The 16087-nt window shown below is 40.1% G+C and overlaps 1 protein-coding gene across 8 annotated transcripts in view; it reads right to left on the minus strand.

The window, feature by feature from the left end:
* FAM135A (family with sequence similarity 135 member A) overlaps positions 1 to 16087 on the minus strand; it is a 170690-nt gene that overhangs the window by 95836 nt on the left and 58767 nt on the right. For all 8 annotated transcript variants that reach the window (XM_050950601.1, XM_050950604.1, XM_050950598.1 and 5 more), the window contains one exon: positions 9974 to 10053. In XM_050950601.1, coding sequence (XP_050806558.1) covers positions 9974 to 10053 — 80 coding nt within the window. The remainder of the gene's footprint in view (positions 1 to 9973; positions 10054 to 16087) is intronic.

The following is a 16087-nucleotide window of genomic DNA, read 5'->3' on the forward strand; positions in this document are numbered from 1 at the left end:
AAACCAGGGAGAGAGGACACTGCAGGAAGAACAGGAGGTTACAGCAATCAGACTACAGAGTTACTGAGCAAAGGTGTAACACAGTGCAGTCAGATTTTTTTTAAAGAAAAATTATATTATATAATGTAACAAACAAGTGTATTTGTTGATTCACTTTTTGTGGCACTGGCTTAGAATTGATTCTTCAGGAGTGATTTAAAATGAGAAGGCAGTTAAATGTTTGCTAAACCTGTAATATATTACTTCCTCTTTGTTCCCTTATAAGAGCCAACAGTCTCATGCCTTTTTTTTCTCACTGGAAATCATAAACAAACAGTACAATTAAATTCTTCAATCATATACAAATATGTACTACTGATAAAAAATGTGGACACTAAACTATTTTTGCCTAATTAATAAACCAAATAAGGTAGTGAAATGTAAAGATGAGAAGCACACTGAGGTTGCCTGAATCTTCAAAGCAACGATACTTAGCACTTTTCATCTCCATATTGTTTTACAAACTTTAAGTAATCAGTCCTCTCAGCATCCTGAGTAATACAGTTATGTATTACCCACATTTTAGAGTTGGCAAAATTCAGGCAGAGAGGTTAAGTGACTTGACCAAAGCTACCGAGTAAATCAGTGGATGATCTGGAATTAGAAAGTAGGTGTTCTTGACTTCCAATTCTGTGCATGTTATTCTGACTACATTACATCACGTCCAAGTCTTATATCTGTTCAATATGGCACATTTACTTTAAGGACAAGATGGACTGAAGAAAATGCGTGAACAGAAATATGACAAGGATGGTTAGAGAAGTGGAGAGACTGACTTGAAAGGAAAGATTTAAAAAGTTGAGTAAGTAATGAACAGTCTACAAATACTTGAAGGGTGTGACCAGAAGGTAGAGGATTCATTCAGCAAACAGAAGGGATTTAGGTAGGAGTAAATGAGATACAATTTTAAAAGCAAATATTTACTGATAGTGAAATGCATTAGCCTATTGAATAATGACCAAGGAAATACACTTAAAACTAGAGTAGGCAAAATAAGAGTAACAGCACTACTATGCAATAAGGAACAATCCTCAACGGGCAGACAGCAATATCCTAATAGATGTTTTCCACTTCTAGATTCTGTGAGTGTGGCAGACAATGCCCTTTTATAACCCCCATAAAATTTTAGTTTTGCCTTTTGCAATCTATCAGGAACTAGATGCAAAGGTAAGTATTAGTTCATTGGAGTGTTTATATCTACATACTCAGGTTACATTTATGATTGCTATGAGCTCTATCCAACTCAAATTCAAGTTCTCTGTCTCCTGCCCTGCAAGCTCTCTGCATTCTTCTTGGATTAAACAGCTATACAAGCTGCATCCTATCAATCCCAAGGGATAGTCACCATTGACAATGACTTCACAATGAGTCACATTTTCAGCTTTACACAGCTGCCCAAATCTTGTCCCTTTTATAGACTGCACCAATCCAGAATGGTATAGGAGAATGATGCTAAGGATGCCTTGACCGTACATGAGTTTGGTGGTGAGAAAGAACAGATTCTTTCAAGGCAGACCAACAGTCAGCAAAGAAGAATCTTTAAAGTCCACACATGGACAAACACAATGTAGTACCACGAGCACTCCCTCATGGCTTGAAGTCACTTTCCAGCACCTAGGGTTGACAACTCTCTAATCACACAAATCCAAACAGCCTTTCCTAGCCCCCTTCCCCACCACTCCCCTAAGGCCATGCCCCTGCCCTGCCCCTTCTCCAAGGCCTCGCCCCTGTTCACTCCAGCCCACCTCCCTCAGTTGTTGCTTTCCCCCAGCCTCACTCACTTTCACCGGGCTGAGGCAGGGAGTTGAGGTGCAGGAGGAGGTGCGAGCTCTGCGCTGGGGCCGAGGTGTGTGAAGTGTGGGAGGGGGATGAGCCTGGGGCAAGGGGTTGGGGTACAAGAGTTTGGGTGCAGGACGGGGCTCAGGGCTGGGGCAGGAGGTTGGGGTATGGGGGGTGGACTCTGGGAAGGAGTTTGTGTGTGAGAGGTGACTTAGGGCTGGGACAGGAGGTTGGGGTGCTGAAGGGGGTTCAGAGTGCGGGCTCCAGCTGGGAGGTGCTTACCTTGGGCAGCTCCTGGAAGTGGTGGCATGTCCAGCAGCAGCTCCTAGGCTCAGGGACGGCCAGGCAGCTGTGCATGTTGCCCCCGCCCGCAGGCGCCGGCCACGCAGCTCCCATTGGCCGCGGTTCCCAGTCAATGGGAGCTGCGGAGTTGGCGCTGGGAGTGGGGGAGTGCAGAGACCCCCTGGGCCTGCCTGTGCCAAGGGGCCACAGGGACATGCCGGCCACTTCCAGGAACTGCAAGGAGTCAGGGCAAGTAGGGAGCCTCCTTAGCCCTGCTATGCTGCTGGACTTTTAGCAGCCTAAAATCTCCCAGATTGGCTTCAGTAACCTTTGAGAGATCGAGTCCAGCCCCAGCCATGCCAGCCAGATCAGCCCTCAGCCCCAGCCATGCCAGTCAGCCCTTTGATCGGTTAACCACTTAAACAAAATATTTTTAATCATTTAAATGGTTAACTTTTTAAATGATATTGACATCCCTACTTCCCAGTACCTCTTGTCTAGAGTTTGTCCTTCTCCAGAGGCCTTTTCAGGCAGGCTACTGCAGTCTCAGCCCTGCTCCTTGGGCAGGGTCTCTCATAGGCTCCCTTGCCTGGAGAGCTTTCTCCTGAACTTCCACAGATTTCTGTCATGTTTACAGCCTTTGGCAGTTTCAGTTACTCTCTCAACCACACTCCCTCGCAGCTTCCTGCTACCTTTTATATTGGAATCCCCTGATTTCACTTACGGAAGGCTCATCTTGTAATCAGGGCTGGCTTAGCCCCAGGCTCTCCAGCCCACACACAAACCATTCTGTTACAAACACATATTCCTGTGAAGAGTCCTTTTGGGCTCTTTCCTCAAGCCCAGTCATCAAGTAGAGGCCTATGCATCATCATTATGTATCATCCTCCCTCACATTTACATGATTGGGACAGTTCCCTCTCCTCATTCCTCCCCATTAATAAATAAATAAATAAATAAATAAATAATAAAATCAAACTCAAAGAGCAGTGATTGTGAGTGAGACCCGTTACCTATGTATGGAACCCAATGTGACAGAGGACTTGACAGACTTCACCCAAGTCTTGGCAGTATTGGCAGAGAAAGAAACTACTCCTTTGATACCCAGGCAGATACTTTAAAAAAAAAAAAAAAAAAGTAACTTCAGACTAGTCTCTCAACAACCTTAGATATACTCCAGGGGGTTAATTCCTGTGGGTAATGCAGCTTCAGAGTGGGGGAGACTGAAAGGTCAAACTAGGGAATCACTGAACAAAATCAGTGGAGAATTTATTCATTCTTGTACCAACATGGAAGCAGACAGACTATCCCTAATCTGATTAATCTTCTCCTCAAAATAACAAGCAATTTCCACACAACAGGAGGGACTCAGAGCAGCTACTGAACTAAAACTGTCCAGATTTATTAGACTGGGATAGTAGGTGCTAATAATGTTAGAACAATTCCCAAGGCATATGATTGTATCCCTTTCCACACATCCTTTATATAACAACTGGTCTTAGATTGTAAACTCTAAAAAAGAGGAACTGTGTATTTCCATGTGTGTATATATGGTACAATGCACAATGAGACTCAAGCTTGATTGAGGTCCTTGGGCATTTCTTTAATATTATGTCTACAAAACATACATTAAAAGAACGTTAAAGTTGCAAAGTCAGGAATTATTAGGAAATACTATAATTATGGTTGCTCATGCAAACTTAATTTGTCCCCACTGAGCCATTATGGACTAGGCTTGTTAGAATTTTGATTTTTATTTTCTTTGAACTTCGTTTGATAATATCCATGTTTTTAATTTTTTAAAATCAATCAATTTAAATTTTCACAGTTGCAGGAAATTACGGTAGTGTAAGACAATAATTACTTAATGAAGGCTCTTTAGACGCTGAGATTCAAAAAGTTAAAACTTTATAAACATTAAAAAACAAATGATTGTCAACATCACGTGTCAAAATATACGAAGTAAATAGTCTTAAATCAAACTCTAGGAGGTTTTCAACTAGGTTTTTCATACTTTTCTTTGCTGTAAATTTTGATCAATATTGATTAAATTAATGAGTGTAGGCAGTGAAACTGATATTTAGCTACATTTACCAATAAAAAACTAATCCTTCCAAGCCTAATTATGACACAGTCTTCACTTACACATACTATTACTTTCACAAGACTCTCTTCCCCATTCAACGAATGGGTAGTTATTCAGCATTTCTTTTTATCCTCCTCGTTCAATGTGCAGGCTCAAACCTTCTTGGCTGGAAACACTATCCACACCATGCACTAGATACAAAATTGCTAATATAGTATCTATTTTTAAGAAAGGGGAAAAACGCGATCTGGAAAACTACAGGCTCATTAGTGTGACCTCAAATATATGCAAGGTCTTCAAACAAATTTTGAAAGAGAAAGTAGTAAAGGAAATAAAGGTTGACGGTAATTGCAATAAAATACAACATGGTTTTACAAAAGGTAGATTATACAAGACCAATCTGATCTCTTTCTTTGAGAAGATAACTGATTTTTTAGACAAAGGAAATGCAGTAGATCTAATTTACCTCAATTTTAGTAAGGCACTGATACAACTCCACATGGGAAATTAGTTAAATTGAAGAAGATGCAAATTAATACAGTGTGAGAATTGAAAGGTGTATGAGGAACTAGTTAAAGGGGAGACTACAATGGGTCATACTGAAAGGTGAACTATCAGGCTGGAGGGAAGTTACTAGTGGGCTTTCTCAGGGACTAGTCTCGGGACCAATCTTATTTAGCATTTTCATCCATGACCTTGGCACAAAAGGAAGGAGTCTGCTAATAAAATCTGCAGATGACACAAAGTTAGGAGTTATTGCCAATACAGAAAAACGGAACATTATACAAGAAGATCTGGAGGACCGTGAAAACTGGAGTAATAGAAACGAGATGAAATTTAATAGTGCAAAGTCATGCACTTAGGGATTAATAACAAACATTTTTCCTATAAGCTGGGGACATATCAGTTAGAAGCTACAGAAGAGGAGAAAGACCTGGGTATATTGGTTAATCACAGGATAACTATGAACTGCCAGTGTGATGGGGCCACGAAAAAGGTTAATGTGATCCTAGAATGCATTAGGCGAGGTATTTCCAGTAGAGATAGGGAAGTGTTATTGCCATTATACAAGGCACTTGTGAAACCTCATCTGGAATACTGTGTGCAACTCTGGACTCCCATATTTAAAAAAGATGAATTCAAACTGGGACAAATGATGAGAAAGGCTACTAGAATGATCAGAGGAATGGAAAACCTACCTTAGGAGCGGAGACTTAAGGAGCTTGGCTTGTTTAGCCTAATCAAAAGAAGGCTGAGGGGAGATATGATTACTCTCTATAAACACATCAGAGGGATAAATATCAGGGAGGGAGAGGAGTTATGTAAGTTAAGCGCTAATGTTGACACAAGACTAAACAGGCCATCAACAAGTTTAGGCTTGAAATTAGATGAAGGTTCCTAACTATCAGAGGAGAGAAGTTCTGGAATAGCCTTCCAATGGGAGAAGTGGGGGCAAAAAACCTAACCGGCTTCAAGACTAAGCGTGATAAATTTATGGAGTGCATGGTATGATGAGATGCCTACAATGGCATGCAGCTCATCTATGACTGCTAGTACCAAAAAAAACCAATGGTTGGAAATGGGGCACTAGATGGGGAAGTCTCTCAGTTACTACAGAGAATTCTTTTCCAGGTGTCTGGCTAGTGGGTCTTGTTCACATGCTCAGGTTCCAACTGATAGCCATATTTGGGGTTGGTAGGAATTTTCCCTCAGAGACCCTGGGTTTTTTTTGTTTTCCTCTGCAGCATGGGTCACTTGCAGGTTTAAACTAGAGAAAATGGTGGATTCTCTGTAACTTGTAATTCTTTAAATCATGATATGAGAACTTCAGTGACTCAGCCAGAGGTTCTGGGTCTATTATAGGAAGAGTGAGTGAGGTTCTGTGGCCTGCAGTATGAAGGAGGTCAAACTAGATGATCATGATGGCCCCTTCTGACCTTAGAGCCTGCAGCTCAGAGACAGCTTCACTGTTGTAGTTGAAACTTTCAACAACAACAACAAAAAATTTCAGTCTGAAGCAGATACCCTACATGGAAAATTTCTGCTCAAACAGTTAAAATATGACCAAGTTATAAGCAACTGAAAACGGGGTCTTAAAATGGAAAGTATTAAGCAAACATGTTAGGAATTCAACATGGCACACATTAAATGGATTGCTAACCGATAGGTCTCTAAATCTAATTGTAGATGGGGAATCATCAATAAACAGCTGTGTTTCTAGTGGGGTTCTAAGGGTTGGGTTCTTAGTACTACACTATTTAACATTTTTATCAATAATCTGGAAGAAAATATAAAATCTGATAAAGTTTGCACATGACACAAAGATTGCGGGAATGGCAAATAATGAAGAGAACAAGTCACTGATACAGAGTGATCTGAATCACTAGGTAAGATGGGCACAAAAAAATAATATGCATTTCAATACAGCCAAATATAAGATCAGCCATTTAGGAACAAAGAACATAGGCCATAGTTACAGTATAGGGGACTCTACCATGGGAAGCAACAACTCTTGGAGTTATGAGGATAATCAACTGAACATGAGCTCCCAGCACGATGCTGTGGCCAGAAAGGCTAATGCAATCCTTGAATGTACAAGAGAAGCTCAAGTAGGAGTAGAGAGATTATAGTACCTCTGTCTTCAGCACTGGTATAATTGCTACTGGAATACAGTGTCCCAAATTAATGAAGGATGTTGATAAATTGGAGACGGTTCAGAGAAGAACAATGAGAATGATTAAAAGATTAAAGAACCTGCCTTACAGTGACAGACTCAGGGAGCTCAAACTATTTAGCTCAATAAAGAGACTTTTATACTTTGTGATCAAATCACTACATAAGAATCTATTTTCAGAACAGAAATTTATATAAGAGGGCTTTTCATTGCAGCAGAGAAAGGTATAATGAGATCCAATGGTTGGAAATTGAAGTTAAGCAAATTCAGATAGAAATAAGGTGGAAATTTTTAACAGTGGGAGTAATTAATCATTGGAACAATTTACTAAGGGTTGTGGTGGATTCTCCATCACCAGAAATTTTTTAATCAAGATTCGATATTTTTTCTAAAAGATATGTTCTAGTTAAAACTAAAGCTACTGAACTTATAGCAGGAATTAATTGAAGGAAATCCTCAGGCTTGTTTTATGCAGGAGGTCAAACTAGATGATCACAATAATCCCCTGAGTTTAAAATCTTTGAATAGTGCCCAATTATAATTATAAGCAGGAGAGGTAACACCACCTATTAAGGTTGCCTCATACTTCCTATTGCAAAACCTATTTACAATTGCTTATAACTTTGCCCAACTTTAACCATTTGGGCTGAAATTTTACATGCTAATTGTCAGCCTCAGGCTGACCTGTTTTGGGAAACTTCAGCAATAATGATTCACCTATTCGCAAGAATGAGGTTAAAGAAAATACATTGTTTTGCACATATTAAATTCAGGCAACCTTTTCTTTGAGAAGATTCAGCACCCGCATGCTTTGGAGCAGAGATCTGAAATTTGGCCAGGTTCAGTTGGGGAGGGGAAGCTTTTTTTTTTAGAGTGTATGTGTGTATGTCAGCCATGTGCCTTTTGGCACCCACATTTGGCCAAGTTATAAGTGTGTGGAAAAACTGCAGTTTGTACATGCTCAGTAGAGAGTAGCTAGAGCTTCAAAACAAAACTTCCTTGAAGAGTCTATGTCATAAACAGATAAGGGTTAATGTCTCTTTTACCTGTAAAGGGTCACAAGCAGTGAACCTGGACCACCTGACCAGAGGACCAATCAGAAGACAAGATACTTTCAAATCTCCTGGAGGGAAGTCTTTGTTTTGTGTTGTTTGTTTGTCTGTTGTTCTCTCTGGATTCTGAGAGTAACCAGACGTACCTACAGGCTCTCTAATTTTCTATTCAAATAGTAAGTACCAGTAGAAGGCAGTTTAGTCTTTTTGATTGTTTTCTTTATTTGCAAATGTGTATTTTGCTGGAATGATTTTAATGTGTATTTGTGCTGGGGGGAGGGCTCCTCTCTAATGTCTATAAGCTGAAAGACCCTGCAACATTTACCATCTAAATTACAGTGACAACTTTTACTTTTTTTCCTTTCATTAAAAGTTTTTCTTTTTAAGACCTGATTGATTTTTTCCCCTTGTTGAGGCTCAAGGGAATTGAGTTTGTACTCACCAGGGAATTCGTGGGAGACAGGGAGAGAGAAGGGAGGTGGGGAAGGTGGAATCCCTCTGTTTTAGATTCACGGAGCTTGAATCTGTATTACCTCTTGGGGAGGGGAAAAGAGGAGGGGGAAAGTCTCTTGTTTTAAAATACAAGGAGTTTGAATCACAGTGATCTTCCAGGGTAACCCAGGGAGGGAAAGCCTGGGAGAGGCAACAGTGGGGGAAAGGGTTTACTTTCCTTGTGTAAGATCCAGGGGGTCTGAGTCTTGAGGTCCTCTGAGAAGGTTTTGGGGGGACCAGAATTTACCAGGCACTGCAAGTCCTGGTTGGTGGCAGCACTACAAGATCTAAGCTGGTAATTAAGCTTAGGGGGATTCTTGCTGGTACCCCATCTTTTGGACGCTAAGGTTCAGAGTGGGGGTTATGCCATGACAGTCCATCAGCCCAGGGCTGAGCCAGACCGTCTCTGAAACTGGAGCTGTAGGCGACAGGCTGGGCTGGATCAGAGCACCGGAACTGAAAGCAGGAAGCCTGCCTCCCCTAAGCTCTCAGTGAGCCCTCTGCTTACACCCAAGCAAGCATGGAGGAGGACTGCTGCCTGATTCAGCTGACAAGAGCTGGACTGGGGTGTGGGGTGAGGAGGAGAAAGGCATTAGATTGGGTCAGGGAGCGTGGGGTTGCGTGGGTGGAGAGACTGGGACTAAAAGCTCTTGGGGAGGGAGTGGGAAACTGGCACTGGGAGCTAGGTTGGGGAGAAGACTGGAACTGGCTGGACAAAGAGGCTAGGACCAGGAGTAGGGTTGCAGGGGAGGAAGGCTGGGACTTGTTTTGCAAGGAGACTGGGCAACACAGATTGGACAAGGAGATGGAGGAGGGGAGACAGACTGACTGGAAAAAGAGACTGGGACTGGGTGTGGGGAGGAAGACTTTAGGAAACAGCTATTTAGATGATATTGTTAAAAGCTATGTCAGTAGGGCTACCCTGACTCTCCTTCCCCACTTTAGAGCAATGTTGTACTCTTGACTTCCAAGGTTTATGCCAGGGGCACTAAATTCCTTTTCATCAGAATAATGTAATATATATAGTATTACATAAAGGCAACGATAATTATTCAAACAAATGGACTAAAATTCTAATCTCATAAGTATATCAGAACATTTTCCCTTTGAAGTGTGGTTCCACTTTAAGTTACTTTAGTTACTTTTAATAAAGTCATGGCAATTGAGGTCTCTCAGTGAGTCCACATTAAATTTGCTCACTTTACAAGCAAAAAGATGTCTTTCTACCTGGCAGCCCTGCAAACTTAACACAAAATCTGAAAGTCAAGCTGTTTTGTTTCTCCTGTATCATTTCCAGTAATAGAGTATACAGTCAGCTTCAATGAATAGTTCTGTGAAGATGAACAAGGCACATAATTTACACAGGCCAGCACAAAAAGACACTTTATTCTCAGTCACTATTAAAGATTTTTTTTTAAAATTATGAAATGAGGAATGTGAAGCAGTGCTGGCATTTAGCTTATAATAATTTAAAGCAAGTCAGACTCTGCACCTAAAAATCCTGGAGATGCCTTCTTAATTAATGTAGTCAAACTAGACTACACTCACTACAAAAAGTCCTGTACTTACCTGTCACAGGTAACAAGCTGGCTTCTAATTTGTGTGGAACTCTTGGAGGAATTTTCATAGATGCACGAATCTGGTAAAAACTAAAGAAAGAGACCAAAAAATAATTTGTAAACTATGAAATAAACAGTCACTCTCATATATTTACGAATATACAGAGACACAAAAATTCTAATACAAAATACATATTTTCCTTTCGTGACCTTCTTTAAGTTTCACACTTTAAAAAGTGGGGAGGATGGGGGAGAGAAAATTTCAAACCTTAAAATGTGAGATACAGAATGGGAAGAGACTGTCTAGGAAGGAGTATGGCAGAAAGAGATCTAGGGGTCATAGTAGACCACAAGCTTAATATGAGTCAACAGTGTGATACTGTTGCAAAAAAACCAAACATGATTCTGGGATGCACTAACAGGTGTGTTGTAAACAAGACATGAGAAGTCATTCTTCCGCTTTACTCTGTGCTGGTTAGGCCTCAACTGGAGTATTGTGTCCAGTTCTGGGCACCGCATTTCAAGAAAGATGTGGAGAAATTGGAGAGTGTCCAGAGAAGAGCAACAAGAATGATTAAAGGTCTTGAGAACATGACCTATGAAGGAAGGCTGAAGGAATTGGGTTTGTTTAGTTTGGAAAAGAGAAGACTGAGAGGGGACATGATAGCAGTTTTCAGGTATCTAAAAGGGTGTCATCAGGAGGAGGGAGAAAACTTGTTCACCTTAGCCTCCAATGATAGAACAAGAAGCAATGGGCTTAAACTGCAGCAAGGGAGATTTAGGTTGGACATTAGGAAAAAATCCTAACTGTCAGGGTAGTTAAACACTGGAATAGATTGCCTAGGGAAGTTGTGGAATCTCCATCTCTGGAGATATTTAAGAGTAGGTTAGATAAATGTCTATTAGGGATGGTCTAGACAGTATTTGGTCCTGCCATGAGGGCAGGGGACTGGACTCAATGACCTCTCGAGGTCCCTTCCAGTCCTAGAGTCTATGAGATTACAATTGTAACTTTCTTTTATTATCCACATGATTACATACCATTAACTATAAGGATCGGCAGAAAACGTAAATACATTCTGAAACCTAAATTATACAATTCGTTTCCATCTTTATTTCATCTTCTGGTTCTCTCTTCCCTATTTTATTAGTGCCTCTATCTTGTTCTAGTTCCTTATTGATACTGATTTGGTTTTTGGTCAAAATAGCTCAAGAAAATATATCTTCAATTTTGCTTTTAATCTACTGAACTCCGGCTGATCCCACCACCATGACATAAGAGTCTAAAAGTATACTACATGATCTTTGTTCTGTCTATTCCCAATTTTCATCATCATGGAAAGACTAGACTGAAGGGTAGGTTTTACATTTAAACCAGCTCATTATCAGATTATAATCTCTTTAGGACAAGGACTGCATCTACCTCTATTTTTATATAGCACATAACTTCGGAATTGCCACATTGCATTCAGCCCAGTGTTCTGTCTAGTCTAGTATCCCATCTCTAAGACAAGTTGCTTCTCAGGAAGGTGCAAAAAAGCTCTACAGAGGACAAATAAGGAATAACATGCCCATAGCAGAAGCTTCTTCACAGAATCTCAGAGGCACCAAAAAGAACAGGAGTACTTGTGGCACCTTAGAGATTAACAAATTTATTTCAGCATAGGCTTTCGTGGGCTATAGCCCACTTCTTCAGATGCACAGAATGGAACACACAGACAGAAGATATTTATACATACAGAGAACATGAAAAGGTGGAAGTACACATACCAACTGGAAGAGGCCAATCAATTGAGATGAGCTTTCATCAGCAAGAGAAAAAAAACCTTTGAAATAATAATTGAGAGGACACGTAGAAGGTGTGAGGAGAACTTAACTTAGGAAAATAGATTCAATTAGTGTAATGACCCAACCATTCCCAGTCTCTGTTTAAACCTAAGTTAATTGTATCTAATTTGCATATAAATTCGAGTTCAGCAGTCTCTCTTTGGAGTCTGTTTTTGAAGTTTTTTGGTTGCAAAATTGCCACCTTCAAGTCTGTCACTGAGTGGTTAGAGAGGTTGAAGTGTTCTCCCACTGGTTTTTGAATGTTATGATTCCTGATGTCAGATTTGTGTCAATTTATTCTTTTGCGCAGAGACTGTCCGGTTTGGCCAATGTACATGGCAGAGAGGCATTGCTGGCACATTGATGGTATATGTCACGTTGGTAGATGTGCAGGTGAACGAGCCCCTGATTGCGTGGCTGATGTGATTAGGTCTTATGATAGTGTCACTTGAATAGATATGTGGACAGAGCTGGCATCGGGCTTCGTTGCAAGGATAGGTTTCTGGGTTCGCGTTTAAGCTGTATGGTGTGCGGTTGCTGGTGAGTATTTACTTCAGGTTGGGAGGCTGTCCGTAAGCGAGGACTGGTCTGTCTCCAAGATCTGTGAGAGTGAGGGATCATCTTTCAGGATAGGTTGTAGATCTTTGATGATGCGCTGGAGAGGTTTTAGTTGGGGGCTGTAGGTGATAGCTAGTGGCATTCTGTTATTTTCTTTGTTGGGCCTGTCCTGTAGTAGGTGGCTTCTGGGTACTCTTCTGGCTCTGTCAATCTGTTTTTTCACTTCAGCAGGTGGGTACTGTAGTTTTAAGAATGCTTGATAGAGATCTTGTAGATGTTTATCTCTGTCTGAGGAATTGGAGCAAATGCGGTTGTATCTTAGAGCTTGGCTGTAGACAATGGAACATGTGGTGTGTCCTGGATGGAAGCTGGAGGCATGTAGGTAAGTTTAGCGGTCAGTGGGGTTCCGGTATAGGGTTAAATTGATTAAATGAAAAATACATTGCATCATCTTTACTTTTCCTTCCATTACTCACTTCCAATTCAGGAAAATGCCACATACCATTACCTACACTATGTAGTTCAATTTAGCTTAGCTGAAGAGGGAAGAGGGTTGTTTGTTTGTTTTGAAGACAGGTGGCCTCATGATACTCAGTGCAGATTTATACTTTAAGTAATTTTTAATACATAAAACATGTATCTTCTCATCTAATATCAAAATCCTGTAGGGGTTCAGCTCAGGGCAAAATATGTAAACATTAAATTAAAATCTCATCCCGATTTTTGTAGTAAGTGATGACTTAACTATAATGATGTGAACATCTGCATGCACAAGCACACACACAAACACACACACTCTATTTACCAAAACTGTGCACCAGTACACTGCCTTACTGATTTGAAAATACAGTACTGTGAATATTAAAGATCTAGCTGCAGACAAAGAGCTACAATTTGAAAAGGTATTCCAGTCACTGAGATATATGCATAACCTAGAAATTCTAAAAGAAATGTTACAATATTTGCCAGACTAAAGAAAACTATACCCTCCTCACTTATAACCTATTTTGTTGCCTTTATCTCTCACATCCACTCTCTTTGCTCCACCCAAGCTTCCACTCCTGACCACTCCCCTTTGCCTCTTTCGCCCACTCCCATTTTTCCTGACTTTCTGCCTTCTCTCTGTATGCTTGGTTCAGCTTCCCAACTAATTTATGCCAAGCTCCTTCCAGCTCTATTTTCAAAATAATTTCTAACAACCACCCATTCCATGAAGCATTTCAATTATGATGCTCTGTTTAAGTACTCTACTGTACTACACCTGCTTGTGCCTCTAGATTACAATATTGCAAGGCAAGGACCTATTACTTGTCTAGCACAGTTCACCAGTTAAACTAGGTACCCTTACATTTCTTCATAAATCAGATGCAAATGTGTGCATGAATTTACCTCCTATCTACCACAAGATGTACACAACATCTCAAACTGAAAATAAACAAATAAAAATAAAAAGATAAAACTTTGTAGGTGACCTTTAAGGTCTAAAAATTGTATGGATAATTAAAGATTAACATAATAATAGATTTTTTTATCAATAAGCCAGGTTACTGAAAAGTAACCTATATGTCAGAACTTGTATATTTTACTTATTTACAATTTTTCCTGACTGTATTAAATGCTGTTCGATGTAGTTAAAATTTTAAAGATTACATGAAAATCAGAAACAATCTGTGATAACACAATATGGTGTAATCAAGGAAAAGCTACTTATTTTTTAAGAAAGAAAAGATCAATGCAGCTTATAACAGTCACTCTACTTTATGGTAACCATGGTTCCTCGAGATGATGTCAGTGTGTATCCTATTGTAGGTTTGAATGCAATTCACGTGCACAAGATCTGCTTTTTTGTTTTAAACAGCTGTGACTATCAGGTCACACATGCATCCTATGACTCCTCATGCGTGGGAATATAGGGAAGACCAGCAACGACCCTCATTCAGTTACCTCACAATTCAAACCCGTGGTAGCTGAGGACTCAGAAAAGAGGGGACAGAGAATGGGTTGTGAGATTCACACTGATATCATCTTGAAAAACCATAATTACTATCAGGTAAGTCACCATTCTTTCTTAGATTCATAGGTTATATGACCAGAAAGGAACACATGTTCATCTGGTCTACGTTATGCCCTCGAATTATTTCCTGCTTCAAAATCCAATAGCTTTGGTTTAATAGGAGCATATATTTTAGAAAAACATCCTATATGGATTTTAAAATGTCCAGTGATGGAGAACTCACCACAATTCTTCGTAACCTGTTCCAATGATCAATTACCCCCACTGACAAAAATCTGCACTTCATTTCCAGTTTGAATTTGTCTAGCTTCAACTTCCAGCTATTGGGTCATGTTACACCTTTCTCTGCTAAATTGAAGAGCCCATTATCATATAAGTATGGCCTATGTTCTTTGTTCCTGGATGTCTGACCTTACATTGGCCATACTGAAATGTATAGTGTTTGGATGCACCCAGCATATTAAGCAGTATGGATCTCGATGTATCAGTGACCTGTCCTATTCATAATTGACCACTCCTCCTTTGTGTCATCTGCAAACTCTGGCAATAATAATTTTACATTTTCTCCAGGCAATTGAAAACATGTTAAATAGGATAGGGCCAAGGATTGGACCTCATTAGAAAAAACAGTCACTTGATGATTATTTCCCATTTAGTAGAAGGGAAGGTGGCAGATTCACAACTCTTGACCAACGTATCACAGTGGACAGTTGGAAGATGATGAAAATTGTGTTACTGTAATTGAAGAGGCTGAAAGTCACTTTTTCTGAAATATAGGCCCCTTTCAAGGCGGGTCATATGATCTATGATAAGTTGGAAATGGAACAGGACAAGATATCCAGACTACCTGAACTACTGTATTTTATACTGTATTTTCTTTTATTTGCAAGAGTGAGCAAAGCATTGCCCTTGAATCTTTTAAAGAATGAAGAGATTCATCTTCCATGTCACTGGACTGCTTTGTTCCATCAAACAGGAGATCTTTGACAATATTCTGCAATTCTTTTGGGGATTCCAGAACATTGCGAACAGGATGTATGCCACATCACTGTTTCTGTTGCCACTGAGTGGGATGCAATACCCTCTGCATCCAACAAAGCTTGCAATGATGCCTTAGCAATAAGCTGATCCTCTGTAATAATTGTCTGGAATTGCTCTCTTTGTTCCTGAAACAGATGTTCAATAAAAAGTGTGAACTTACTATAGTGGATATAATTGTATTTGGCAATGAGAACTTGATAATTCACCACTCTATATAGCAGTGAGGCCAACTAAGTCTAGACATTTCTGGTCTCTATCATGAAAGGTGGACTCACAATGTTGTTGTTATGGTACTTGTCAGCATATGCCACCAATTAATTCAGTGTTGCATGTATAAATAAACAAATATTCTGACCCTTTTGCAGGCACATAATATTTCTTGCCTGCCCTTTTACACGCTAAGAGGTACTGACACTGGGATTTGCCATACTGTTTTAGCCAGTTCAAGAAAAGCTTCATTTACTGGTGGAGTTACTTGACCTGAAGCAGCAGTATGGAGTAGATCAAACAGCTTATGCTTCTTTACTGCCTTTCTTCATGATGTCCTGAAACTCTCTGAAGTCATCTTATAGGAAGGAGGCAGCAGCAACACCACTGCCCCATAAAGCGAAGAGGAAGATATATTAGTTGGTACTGCTTCCTCATCTGTTTTTCTTTCTTGCTCCTCAAACAACTCCTCATGTT

Source organism: Gopherus flavomarginatus, chromosome 4 (genome assembly GCF_025201925.1).
Source record: "Gopherus flavomarginatus isolate rGopFla2 chromosome 4, rGopFla2.mat.asm, whole genome shotgun sequence".
Lineage (NCBI taxonomy): Eukaryota > Metazoa > Chordata > Testudines > Testudinidae > Gopherus > Gopherus flavomarginatus.